Source organism: Lepidochelys kempii, chromosome 7 (assembly GCF_965140285.1).
Source record: "Lepidochelys kempii isolate rLepKem1 chromosome 7, rLepKem1.hap1, whole genome shotgun sequence".
Classification (NCBI taxonomy): Eukaryota; Metazoa; Chordata; order Testudines; family Cheloniidae; genus Lepidochelys; species Lepidochelys kempii.
The window spans coordinates 77492886-77507195 of record NC_136386.1 but is presented as its reverse complement, the minus strand read 5'-3'; the positions used below and the strand labels follow the sequence as shown (position 1 = coordinate 77507195).

At 68.2% G+C, this 14310-nt stretch overlaps 1 protein-coding gene across 3 annotated transcripts in view; it reads right to left on the bottom strand.

Annotated features, from left to right (window-relative positions):
* CABCOCO1 (ciliary associated calcium binding coiled-coil 1) overlaps positions 1 to 2114 on the bottom strand; it is a 64604-nt gene extending 62490 nt beyond the window's left edge. For all 3 annotated transcript variants that reach the window (XM_073353419.2, XM_073353420.2, XM_073353421.2), the window contains exon 1: positions 1953 to 2114. In XM_073353419.2, coding sequence (XP_073209520.1) covers positions 1953 to 1988 — 36 coding nt within the window. In that variant the 5' untranslated portion in view covers positions 1989 to 2114. The remainder of the gene's footprint in view (positions 1 to 1952) is intronic.
* Between the last annotated feature and the right edge of the window lie 12196 nt (positions 2115 to 14310).

Sequence of the window (14310 nt, the reverse complement as noted above, 5' to 3'; positions counted from 1 at the left end):
GGTCTTGTTAAGAGTTGGTATGGCAACCCCCATTTTTTAATGTTCTCTCTCTCTCTCTCTCTCTCTCTCTCTCTCTCTCTATCTTCCTACTTATTTTCCACTGAATGCATCTGATGCAGTGGGCTTTAGCCCACGAAAGCTTACGCTCAAATAAAGTTGTTAGTTTCTAAGGTGCCACAAGTACTCCTCCTTCTTTCTGCTGATACAGACTAACACAGCTACCACTCTGAAACCTGTCAGTGAAATAGGTCAAGCTGACACGTCATAAAGTATTGTCAGCACTTACCTTTCCATAGGCTAAATCTTCTCTGTTCCACTTCGCAATTTTGAGGAATTTAACTTTATTCATGCATTTAAACATCTGAAACCAGCACCTCTGACTGAAATGAAGATCAGGTTTATTTTCTAATGCTCTACAGAGGGCATGGAATCTGCACATTAAGGCATTTGGGGTGAAATAAGCCCCCAGAATGGACAGAATTAGCAAAATAACACTATCTCATGATACCATCTGAAATATATGGATTTGGAGGTAGAAAATTTGAACTTAAGCAAATGTCGACCTAAAGAGGAATAACTTGTACTCTTGAGCTTCCTCTGAAATGCAGCCCATACAGAGTTGTGTGTCTACCTGTGAAATCACACATCTATAAGCCAAATCCGAGATCTAGTATAGAAAAAAAGAGCATTCAGGAGGAATCTTGTGAGGATTTGTGAAACTCCCTAGAAGGCTTTAGGTACATAAATCAATGAAGGGATTACATGGAGACAAAAATATAATATCATCTGTGATAAATCTAATCTTGTTCCCATACTGTTCATGTCACAAAATAAAACTGCATGCATTTCCCTCAGACCAACAATGAAATTTTAAAAATTAAGATGCTCTCTCAGCATGAATAAACCAAGAAAAATCTGTATACTGAGAAGGGTCTATAAAGGACACAGCAAATTTCAAGTACAATAAACATATATCACAAAAACTTCATTTAAAAACCAAGGAAAGGTGCTGAGAAACAACAATAGACTTACCTATCACATAATTTACAAATTCACAAGCACTTAAAAGCAACTATAGTTAAGGACATTATAAATTTTACAGTCCACACAGAAGGAATAATTAGTTCATATTAAGTATGAAGTAAAGTTACTTTATCACAGAACAACCTTAACGTTGATAACCTTAGCTAATCATTTCCTCGCTTTTAATGAGACAATGGGTAAATTAAAAGAGTTGTCAGTTAGCAACCTCAACTGGTTTTAGAAAAGCTTTTGGTATGGGAATTTCCCACTTTGTGTATGTGTGTGTGTTCTGCTTAAACTCTCTTTATTGTAAATATTACAAGTCTATACCATGCATAAAACTTTCATTTCATTGTCACCAACATTTTTAATGCATACACTCTTCTTTTTCCCTTTTGTACAGCTAACTGGAGAACTAGTAACATCTCAAAGGTTTAAATAAACAGGATGTGACTTGCCAACAGATTATTAAACAAAAGGAGTGAGCACTGCTGGCCAACCTCACAACAAGAGTCCTGCCTCCTGCAAAGCACACCTGCTCACAGGCAGGAGGCGGCTGAACTAGCAAGGCCTGGCTGCACCCCTTCCCTTCTCCCTGAAGGCGGGGCTAAGGCCTTGCACACTCAGGGTCAGACCCAAGCCTGCGACCGCCCCCAGCTCTGGCACCCAGCGCGCGGGGCTCTCTGCACCTCGGCACACTTGCCGCTACAAACCCGCCCGGGGAGCCGGCGCGGGGGGCAGCCGCGCGGAGCTGGTGCCGGGGAGCGGGAGGCTGCCGTGACGCGCCCGCCCCGGCCCACAGGCGCTGCCTCCAGGCGGGATAACGGGGGCAGCCCTCGCCCCGCCAGGCGCCACCCTCGGGCGGGGGCCCCGGGGCCGGCGGAGGGGGCTGCGGACACTCGCTAAGGGGCGGGGAGCGGAGCCGGTACCTGCCAGGTTTCCTGCCCCTTCGCCTTGGCCGCCATGCCGGGCGGGCCGCGCGTCTCTGCGTTGCCCTGGGAGGCGGCGGGAGCGACGTTAGCGCAGGGGTAGCGGCCGGGAGAGCAGCGGCCGCGCAGGGCGCTTCCCGGCAGCGCGATCCCCCCCAGCACCCCTCTGTGATCCCCACCGCCCCCATCCCCAGCGTGACCCCCCCACCGCCCCCATCCCCTGCGTGACCCCCCCACAGCCACAGCCCCCATCCCCTCCGTGACCCAGCCACAGCCACAGCCCCCATCCCCTGCGTGACCCCCCCACAGCCACAGCCCCCATCCCCTCCGTGACCCAGCCACAGCCACAGCCCCCATCCCCTGTGTGACTCCCCCACAGCCACAGCCCCCATCCCCTGCGTGACCCACCCACATCCACAGCCCCCATCCCCTCCGTGACTCCCACACAGCCACAGCCCCCATCCCCTGCGTGACCCCCCCACAGCCACAGCCCCCATCCCCTGCGTGACCCCCCCACAGCCACAGCCCCCATCCCCTCCGTGACCCCCCCACAGCCACAGCCCCCATCCCCTGCGTGACCCCCCCACAGCCACAGCCCCCATCCCCTCCGTGACCCCCCCACAGCCACAGCCCCCATCCCCTGCGTGACCCCCCCACAGCCACAGCCCCCATCCCCTCCGTGACCCCCCCACAGCCACAGCCCCCATCCCCTGCGTGACCCCCCCACAGCCACAGCCCCCATCCCCTCCGTGACTCCCACACAGCCACAGCCCCCATCCCCTGCGTGACCCCCCCACAGCCACAGCCCCCATCCCCTCCGTGACTCCCACACAGCCACAGCCCCCATCCCCTGCGTGACCCCCCCACAGCCCCCATCCCCTGCGTGACCCCCCCACAGCCACAGCCCCCATCCCCTGCGTGACCCCCCCACAGCCACAGCGCCCATCCCCTCCGTGACCCCCCCACAGCCACAGCCCCCATCCCCTCCGTGACCCCCCCACAGCCACAGCCCCCATCCCCTGTGTGACCCACCCACATCCACAGCCCCCATCCCCTGCGTGACCCCCCCACAGCCACAGCCCCCATCCCCTCCGTGACTCCCCCACAGCCACAGCCCCTATCCCCTGCGTGACCCCCCCACAGCCACAGCCCCCATCCCCTGCGTGACCCCCCCACAGCCAGAGCCCCCATCCCCTGCGTGACCCCCCCACAGCCAGAGCCCCCATCCCCTCCGTGACCCCCCCACAGCCACAGCCCCCATCCCCTCCGTGACTCCCCCACAGCCACAGCCCCTATCCCCTGCGTGACCCCCCCACAGCCCCCATCCCCTGCGTGACCCCCCCACAGCCACAGCCCCCATCCCCTGTGTGACTCCCCCACAGCCACAACCCCCATCCCCTGCGTGACCCCCCCACAGCCAGAGCCCCCATCCCCTGCGTGACCCCCCCACCGCCCCCATCCCCTCCGTGACCCCCCCACAGCCACAGCCCCCATCCCCTCCGTGACTCCCCCACAGCCACAGCCCCTATCCCCTGCGTGACCCCCCCACAGCCCCCATCCCCTGCGTGACCCCCCCACAGCCAGAGCCCCCATCCCCTGCGTGACCCCCCCACCGCCCCATCCCCTCCGTGACCCCCCCACAGCCACAGCCCCCATCCCCTCCGTGACTCCCCCACAGCCACAGCCCCCATCCCCTGCGTGACCCCCCCACAGCCAGAGCCCCCATCCCCTGCGTGACCCCCCCACCGCCCCCATCCCCTCCGTGACCCCCCACAGCCACAGCCCCCATCCCCTCCGTGACTCCCCCACAGCCACAGCCCCTATCCCCTGCGTGACCCCCCCACAGCCCCCATCCCCTGCGTGACCCCCCCCACAGCCACAGCCCCCATCCCCTGCGTGACCCCCCCACAGCCACAGCCCCCATCCCCTGTGTGACTCCCCCACAGCCACAACCCCCATCCCCTGCGTGACCCCCCCACAGCCAGAGCCCCCATCCCCTGCGTGACCCCCCCACAGCCCCCATCCCCTGCGTGACCCCCCCCACAGCCACAGCCCCCATCCCCTCCGTGACCCCCCCACAGCCACAGCCCCCATCCCCTGCGTGACCCCCCCACAGCCAGAGCCCCCATCCCCTGCGTGACCCCCCCACCGCCCCCATCCCCTCCGTGACCCCCCCACAGCCACAGCCCCCATCCCCTGTGTGACTCCCCCACAGCCACAGCCCCCATCCCCTGCGTGACCCCCCCACAACCTCCATCCCCTGCGTGACCCCCCCACCGCCCCCATCCCCTCCGTGACCCCCCCACAGCCACAGCCCCCATCCCCTGCGTGACCCCCCCACCGCCCCCATCCCCTCCGTGACCCCCCCCACAGCCACAGCCCCCATCCCCTCCGTGACTCCCCCACAGCCACAGCCCCTATCCCCTGCGTGACCCCCCCACAGCCAGAGCCCCCATCCCCTGCGTGACCCCCCCACCGCCCCCATCCCCTCCGTGACCCCCCCACAGCCACAGCCCCCATCCCCTCCGTGACCCCCCCACAGCCACAGCCCCCATCCCCTGTGTGACTCCCCCACAGCCACAGCCCCCATCCCCTGCGTGACCCCCCCACAACCCCCATCCCCTGCGTGACCCCCCCACCGCCCCCATCCCCTCCGTGACCCCCCCACAGCCACAGCCCCCATCCCCTGCGTGACCACCCCACAGCCAGAGCCCCCATCCCCTGCGTGACCCCCCCACCGCCCCCATCCCCTCCGTGACCCCCCCACAGCCACAGCCCCCATCCCCTCCGTGACTCCCCCACAGCCACAGCCCCCATCCCCTGCGTGACCCCCCCACAGCCAGAGCCCCCATCCCCTGCGTGACCCCCCCACCGCCCCCATCCCCTCCGTGACCCCCCCACAGCCACAACCCCCATCCCCTCCGTGACTCCCCCACAGCCACAGCCCCTATCCCCTGCGTGACCCCCCCACAGCCCCCATCCCCTGCGTGACCCCCCCCACAGCCACAGCCCCCATCCCCTCCGTGACTCCCACACAGCCACAGCCCCCATCCCCTGCGTGACCCCCCCACAGCCCCCATCCCCTACGTGACCCCCCGACAGCCACAGCTCCCATCCCCTGCGTGACCCCCCCACCGCCCCCAACCCCTCCGTGATTCCCCCACAGCCACAGCCCCTATCCCCTGCGTGACCCCCCCACAGCTACCATCCCCTGTGTGACCCCCCCACAGCCACAGCCCCCATCCCCTGCGTGACCCCCCCACAGCACCCATCCCCTGCGTGACCCCCCCACAGCCGGAGCCCCCATCCCCTGCGTGACCCCCCCACCGCCCCCATCCCCTCCGTGACCCCCCCACAGCCACAGCCCCCATCCCCTCCGTGACCCCCCCACAGCCCCCATCCCCTGCGTGACCCCCCCCACAGCCACAGCCCCCATCCCCTCCGTGACTCCCCCACAACCCCCATCCCCTACGTGACCCCCCGACAGCCACAGCTCCCATCCCCTGCGTGACCCCCCGACAGCCACAGCTCCCATCCCCTGCGTGACCCCCCCACAGCCCCCATCCCCTCCGTGACTCCCCCACAGCCCCCATCCCCTGCATGACCCCCCCACAGCCACAGCCCCTATCTCCTGCGTGACCCCCCCACCGCCACAGCACCTATCCCCTCCGTGACTCCCCCACAGCCACAGCCCCCATCCCCTCCGTGACTCCCCCACAGTTCCCATCCCCTGCGTGACCCCCCCACAACCCCCATCCCCTACGTGACCCCCCGACAGCCACAGCTCCCATCCCCTGCGTGACCCCCCCACAACCCCCATCCCCTACGTGACCCCCCGACAGCCACAGCTCCCATCCCCTGCGTGACCCCCCCACAGCCCCCATCCCCTCCGTGACCCCCCCACAGCCACAGCCCCCATCCCCTCCGTGACTCCCCCACAGCCCCCATCCCCTGCGTGACTCCCCCACAGCCCCCATCCCCTGCATGACCCCCCCACAGCCACAGCCCCTATCTCCTGCGTGACCCCCCCACCGCCACAGCACCTATCCCCTGCGTGACCCCCCCACAGCCCCCATCCTCTGCGTGACCCCCTCACCGCCACAGCGCCCATCCTCTCCGTGACCCCCCTACAGCCCCCATCCCCTGCATGACCCCCCCACAGCCCCCATCCCCTGCGTGACCCCCCCACAGCTCCCATCCCCTGCGTGACCCCCCCCACAGCCACAGCCCCCGTCCCCTGCGTGACCCCCCCCACAGCCACAGCCCCCATCCCCTCCGTGACTCCCACACAGCCACAGCCCCCATCCCCTGCGTGACCCCCCCACAGCCCCCATCCCCTGCGTGACCCCCCCACAGCCACAGCCCCCATCCCCTCCGTGACCCCCCCACAGCCACCGCCCCCATCCCCTCCGTGACCCCCCCACAGCCACAGCCCCCATCCCCTCCGTGACTCCCCCACAGCCACAGCCCCTATCCCCTGCGTGACCCCCCCACAGCCCCCATCCCCTGCGTGACCCCCCCCACAGCCACAGCCCCATCCCCTCCGTGACTCCCACACAGCCACAGCCCCCATCCCCTGCGTGACCCCCCCACAGCCCCCATCCCCTGCGTGACCCCCCCACAGCCAGAGCCCCCATCCCCTGCGTGACCCCCCCACCGCCCCCATCCCCTCCGTGACCCCCCCACAGCCACAGCCCCCATCCCCTGTGTGACTCCCCCACAGCCACAGCCCCCATCCCCTGCGTGACCCCCCCACAGCCAGAGCCCCCATCCCCTGCGTGACCCCCCCACCGCCCCCATCCCCTCCGTGACCCCCCCACAGCCACAGCCCCCATCCCCTGTGTGACTCCCCCACAGCCACAGCCCCCATACCCTGCGTGACCCCCCCACAACCCCCATCCCCTGCGTGACCCCCCCACCGCCCCCATCCCCTCCGTGACCCCCCCACAGCCACAGCCCCCATCCCCTCCGTGACTCCCCCACAGCCACAGCCCCTATCCCCTGCGTGACCCCCCCACAGCCCCCATCCCCTGCGTGACCCCCCCCACAGCCACAGCCCCCATCCCCTCCGTGACTCCCACACAGCCACAGCCCCCATCCCCTGCGTGACCCCCCCACAGCCGCCATCCCCTACGTGACCCCCCGACAGCCACAGCTCCCATCCCCTGCGTGACCCCCCCACCGCCCCCATCCCCTCCGTGATTCCCCCACAGCCACAGCCCCTATCCCCTGCGTGACCCCCCCACAGCTACCATCCCCTGTGTGACCCCCCCACAGCCACAGCCCCCATCCCCTGCGTGACCCCCCCACAGCACCCATCCCCTGCGTGACCCCCCCACAGCCAGAGCCCCCATCCCCTGCGTGACCCCCCCACCGCCCCCATCCCCTCCGTGACCCCCCCACAGCCACAGCCCCCATCCCCTCCGTGACCCCCCCACAGCCCCCATCCCCTGCGTGACCCCCCCCACAGCCACAGCCCCCATCCCCTCCGTGACTCCCCCACAGTTCCCATCCCCTGCGTGACCCCCCCACAACCCCCATCCCCTACGTGACCCCCCGACAGCCACAGCTCCCATCCCCTGCGTGACCCCCCGACAGCCACAGCCCCCATCCCCTCCGTGACCCCCCCACAGCCCCTATCTCCTGCGTGACTCCCCCACAGCCACAGCCCCCATCCCCTCCGTGACTCCCCCACAGTTCCCATCCCCTGCGTGACCCCCCCACAACCCCCATCCCCTACGTGACCCCCCGACAGCCACAGCTCCCATCCCCTGCGTGACCCCCCCACAACCCCCATCCCCTACGTGACCCCCCGACAGCCACAGCTCCCATCCCCTGCGTGACCCCCCCACAGCCCCCATCCCCTCCGTGACCCCCCCACAGCCACAGCCCCTATCCCCTGCGTGACCCCCCCACAGCCCCCGTCCCCTACGTGACCCCCCGACAGCCACAGCTCCCATCCCCTCCGTGACTCCACCACAGCCCCCATCCCCTGCGTGTCTCCCCCACAGCCCCCATCCCCTGCATGACCCCCCCACAGCCACAGCCCCTATCTCCTGCGTGACCCCCCCACCGCCACAGCACCTATCCCCTGCGTGACCCCCCCACAGCCCCCATCCTCTGCGTGACCCCCTCACCGCCACAGCGCCCATCCTCTCCGTGACCCCCCTACAGCCCCCATCCCCTGCATGACCCCCCCACAGCCCCCATCCCCTGCGTGACCCCCCCACAGCTCCCATCCCCTGCGTGACTCCCCCACAGCCCCCATCCCTGCGTGACCCCCCCCACAGCCACAGCCCCCATCCCCTGCGTGACCCCCCCACAGCCCCCATCCTCTGCGTGACTCCCCCACAGCCCCCATCCTCTGCGTGACCCCCCCACAGCCACAGCCCCCATCCCCTGCGTGACCCCGCCACAGCTCCCATCCTCTGCGTGACCACCCACAGCCACAGCCCCTATCCCCTGCGTGACCCCCCACAGCCCCCATCCCTGCATGACCCCCCCACAGCCACAGCCCCCATCCCCTGCATGACCCCCCCACAGCCACAGCCCCTATCCCCTGCGTGACCCCCCCACAGCCCCCATCCTCTGCGTGACCCCCCCACAGCCACAGCACCCATCCCCTGCGTGACCCCGCCACAGCCCCCATCCCTGCGTGACCCCCCCACAGCCACAGCCCCCATCCCCTGCATGACCCCCCCACAGCCACAGCCCCTATCCCCTGCGTGACCCCCCCACAGCCCCCATCCTCTGCGTGACCCCCCCACAGCCACAGCACCCATCCCCTGTGTGACCCCCCCACAGCCACAGCCCCTATCCCCTGCGTGACTCCCCCACAGCCCCCATCCCTGCGTGACCCCCCCCACAGCCACAGCCCCCATCCCCTGCGTGACCCCCCCACAGCCCCCATCTTCTGCGTGACTCCCCCACAGCCCCCATCCTCTGCGTGACCCCCCCACAGCCACAGCCCCCATCCCCTGCGTGACCCCGCCACAGCTCCCATCCTCTGCGTGACCACCCACAGCCACAGCCCCTATCCCCTGCGTGACCCCCCCACAGCCCCCATCCCCTGCGTGACCCCCCCACAGCCACAGCCCCTATCCCCTGCGTGACCCCGACAGCCCCCATCCCTGCGTGACCCCCCCCACAGCCACAGCCCCCATCCTCTGCGTGACCCCCCCACAGCCACAGCCCCCATCCCCTGCGTGACCCCGCCACAGCTCCCATCCTCTGCGTGACCACCCATAGCCACAGCCCCTATCCCCTGCGTGACGCCCCCACAGCCCCCATCCCCTGCGTGACCCCCCACAGCCACAGCTCCCATCCCCTGTGTGACCCCCCCACAGCCCCCATCCCCTGCGTGACCCCCCACAGCCACAGCTCCCATCCCCTGCGTGACCCCCCCACAGCCCCCATCCCCTGCATGACCCCCCCACAGCCACAGCACCCATCCCCTGTGTGACCCCCCCACAGCCACAGCCCCTATCCCCTGCGTGACCCCCCCACAGCCCCCATCCTCTGCGCGACCCCCCACATCCACAGCCCCCATCCCCTGTGTGACCCCCCCACATCCACAGCCCCCGTCCCCTGCGTGACTCCCCCACAGCTCCCATCCTCTGCGTGACTCCCCCCCACAGCCCCCATCCCCTGTGTGACCCCCCCACATCCACAGCCCCCATCCCCTGCGTGACTCCCCCACAGCTCCCATCCTCTGCGTGACCCCCCCCACAGCCCCCATCCCCTGCGTGACTCCCCCACAGCCACAGCCCCCATCCCCTGTGTGACTCCCCCACAGCCCCCATCCTCTGCGTGACCCCCCCACAGCCCCCATCGTCTGCGTGACCCCCCCACATCCACAGCCCCCATCCCCTGCGTGACCCCCCCACAGCCAGAGCCCCCATCCCCTGCGTGACCCCCCCACCGCCCCCATCCCCTCCGTGACCCCCCCACAGCCACAGCCCCCATCCCCTGTGTGACTCCCCCACAGCCACAGCCCCTATCCCCTGCGTGACCCCCCCACAGCCCCCATCCCCTGCGTGACCCCCCCCCCACAGCCACAGCCCCCATCCCCTGCGTGACCCCCCCACAGCCCCCGTCCCCTACGTGACCCCCCCCACAGCCACAGCTCCCATCCCCTGCGTGACCCCCCCACAGCCCCCAACGCCTCCGTGACTCCCCCACAGCCCCCATCCCCTGCATGACCCCCCCACCGCCACAGCACCTATCCCCTGCGTGACCCCCCCACAGCCCCCATCCTCTGCGTGACCCCCTCACCGCCACAGCGCCCATCCTCTCCGTGACCCCCCTACAGCCCCCATCCCCTGCGTGACCCCCCCACAGCCCCCATCCCTGCGTGACCCCCCCCACAGCCACAGCCCCCATCCCCTGCGTGACCCCCCCACAGCCCCCATCCTCTGCGTGACTCCCCTACAGCCCCCATCCTCTGCGTGACCCCCCCACAGCCACAGCCCCCATCCCCTGTGTGACCCCCCCACATCCACAGCCCCCATCCCCTGCGTGACTCCCCCACAGCTCCCATCCTCTGCGTGACCCCCCCACAGCCACAGCCCCCATCCCCTGCGTGACCCCGCCACAGCTCCCATCCTCTGCGTGACCACCCACAGCCACAGCCCCTATCCACTGCGTGACCCCCCCACAGCCCCCATCCCTGCATGACCCCCCCACAGCCACAGCCCCCATCCCCTGCATGACCCCCCCACAGCCACAGCCCCTATCCCCTGCGTGACCCCCCCACACCCCCATCCTCTGCGTGACCCCCCCACAGCCACAGCACCCATCCCCTGCGTGACCCCGCCACAGCCCCCATCCCTGCGTGACCCCCCCACAGCCACAGCCCCCATCCCCTGCATGACCCCCCCACAGCCACAGCCCCTATCCCCTGCGTGACCCCCCCACAGCCCCCATCCTCTGCGTGACCCCCCACAGCCACAGCACCCATCCCCTGTGTGACCCCCCCACAGCCACAGCCCCTATCCCCTGCGTGACTCCCCCACAGCCCCCATCCCTGCGTGACCCCCCCCACAGCCACAGCCCCCATCCCCTGCGTGACCCCCCCACAGCCCCCATCCTCTGCGTGACTCCCCCACAGCCCCCATCCTCTGCGTGACTCCCCCACAACCCCCATCCCCTGCGTGACCCCCCCACAGCCACAGCCCCTATCCCCTGCGTGACCCCCCACAGCCCCCATCCCTGCGTGACCCCCCCCACAGCCACAGCCCCCATCCTCTGCGTGACCCCCCCACAGCCACAGCCCCATCCCCTGCGTGACCCCGCCACAGCTCCCATCCTCTGCATGACCACCCATAGCCACAGCCCCTATTCCCTGCGTGACCCCCCCACAGCCCCCATCCCCTGCGTGACCCCCCACAGCCACAGCTCCCATCCCCTGCATGACCCCCCCACAGCCACAGCACCCATCCCCTGTGTGACCCCCCCACAGCCACAGCCCCTATCCCCTGCGTGACCCCCCCACAGCCCCCATCCTCTGCGTGACCCCCCACATCCACAGCCCCCATCCCCTGTGTGACCCCCCCACATCCACAGCCCCCATCCCCTGCGTGACTCCCCCACAGCTCCCATCCTCTGCGTGACTCCCCCCCACAGCCCCCATCCCCTGCGTGACCCCCCCACAGCCACAGCCCCCATCCCCTGCGTGACCCCCCCACAGCCACAGCACCCATCCCCTGTGTGACCCCCCCCACAGCCACAGCCCCTATCCCCTGCGTGACCCCCCCACAGCCCCCATCCTCTGCGTGACCCCCCACATCCACAGCCCCCATCCCCTGTGTGACCCCCCCACATCCACAGCCCCCATCCCCTGCGTGACTCCCCCGCAGCTCCCATCCTCTGCGTGACTCCCCCCCACAGCCCCCATCCCCTGTGTGACCCCCCCACATCCACAGCCCCCATCCCCTGCGTGACTCCCCCACAGCTCCCATCCTCTGCGTGACCCCCCCCACAGCCCCCATCCCCTGCGTGACTCCTCCACAGCCACAGCCCGCATCCCCTGTGTGACTCCCCCACAGCCCCCATCCCCTGCGTGACCCCCCCACAGCCACAGCCCCCATCCCCTGCGTGACCCCCCCACAGCTACCATCCCCCGTGTGACCCAACCACAGCCACAGCCCCCATCCCTGCGTGACTCCCCCACAGCTCCCATCCTCTGCGTGACCCCCCCACAGCTACCATCCCCTGTGTGACCCCCCCACAGCCACAGCCCCCATCCCCTGCGTGACCCCGCCACAGCTCCCATCCTCTGCGTGACCCCCCCACAGCCACAGCCCCCATCCCCTGCGTGACTCCCCCAAAGCCCCCATCCTCTGCATGACCCCCCCACAGCCACAGCCCCCATCCCCTCCGTAACTCCCCCACAGCCACAGCCCCCATCCCCTGCATGACCCTCTCCAGCCCCCATCCTCTGCGTGACCCCCCCACAGCCACAGCCCCCATCCCCTGCGTGACTCCCCCACAGTTCCCATCCCCTGCGTGACTCCCCCAAAGCCCCCATCCCCTGCGTGACCCCCCCACAGCTCCCATCCTCTGCGTGACCCCGCCACCGCCACAGCTCCCATCCTCTGCGTGACTCCCCCACAGCCACAGCCCCCATCCCTTGCGTGACTCCCCCACAGCCCCCATCCTCTGCGTGACCCCCCCACAGCCCCCATCGTCTGCGTGACCCCCCCACATCCACAGCCCCCATCCCCTGCGTGACCCCCCCACAGCCAGAGCCCCCATCCCCTGCGTGACCCCCCCACCGCCCCCATCCCCTCCGTGACCCCCCCACAGCCACAGCCCCCATCCCCTCCGTGACTCCCCCACAGCCACAGCCCCTATCCCCTGCGTGACCCCCCCACAGCCCCCATCCCCTGCGTGACCCCCCCCACAGCCACAGCCCCCATCCCCTCCGTGACTCCCCCACAGCCACAGCCCCCATCCCCTGCGTGACCCCCCCACAGCCCCCATCCCCTACGTGACCCCCCGACAGCCACAGCTCCCATCCCCTGCGTGACCCCCTGACAGCCACAGCTCCCATCCCCTGCGTGACCCCCCCACAGCCCCCATCCCCTCCGTGACTCCCCCACAGCCCCCATCCCCTGCATGACCCCCCCACAGCCACAGCCGCTATCTCCTGCGTGACCCCCCCACCGCCACAGCACCTATCCCCTCCGTGACTCCCCCACAGCCACAGCCCCCATCCCCTCCGTGACTCCCCCACAGTTCCCATCCCCTGCGTGACCCCCCCACAACCCCCATCCCCTACGTGACCCCCCGACAGCCACAGCTCCCATCCCCTGCGTGACCCCGCCACAGCTCCCATCCTCTGCGTGACCACCCACAGCCACAGCCCCTATCCCCTGCGTGACCCCCCCACAGCCCCCATCCCCTGCGTGACCCCCCCACAGCCACAGCCCCTATCCGCTGCGTGACCCCCCACAGCCCCCATCCCTGCGTGACCCCCCCCACAGCCACAGCCCCCATCCTCTGCGTGACTCCCCCACAGCCCCCATCCTCTGCGTGACCACCCATAGCCACAGCCCCTATCCCCTGCGTGACCCCCCCACAGCCCCCATCCTCTGCGTGACCCCCCCACAGCCACAGCACCCATCCCCTGTGTGACCCCCCCACAGCCACAGCCCCTATCCCCTGCGTGACTCCCCCACAGCCCCCATCCCTGCGTGACCCCCCCCACAGCCACAGCACCCATCCCCTGCGTGACCACCCACAGCCACAGCCCCTATCCCCTGCGTGACCCCCCCACAGCCCCCATCCCCTGCGTGACCCCCCCACAGCCACAGCCCCTATCCCCTGCGTGACCCCCCCACAGCCCCCATCCCTGCGTGACCCCCCCCACAGCCACAGCCCCCATCCTCTGCGTGACTCCCCCACAGCCCCCATCCTCTGCGTGACCCCCCCACAGCCACAGCCCCCATCCCCTGCGTGACCCCGCCACAGCCCCCATCCCCTGCGTGACCCCCCCACAGCTCCCATCCCCTGCGTGACCCCCCCCACAGCCACAGCCCCCATCCTCTGCGTGACTCCCCCACAGCCCCCATCCTCTGCGTGACCCCCCCACAGCCACAGCCCCCATCCCCTTCGTGACCCCGCCACAGCTCCCATCCTCTGCGTGACCACCCACAGCCACAGCCCCTATCCCCTGCGTGACCCCCCACAGCCCCCATCCCTGCATGACCCCCCCACAGCCACAGCCCCCATCCCCTGCATGACCCCCCCACAGCCACAGCCCCTATCCCCTGCGTGACCCCCCCACAGCCCCCATCCTCTGCGTGACCCCCCCACAGCCACAGCACCCATCCCCTGCGTGACCCCGCCACAGCCC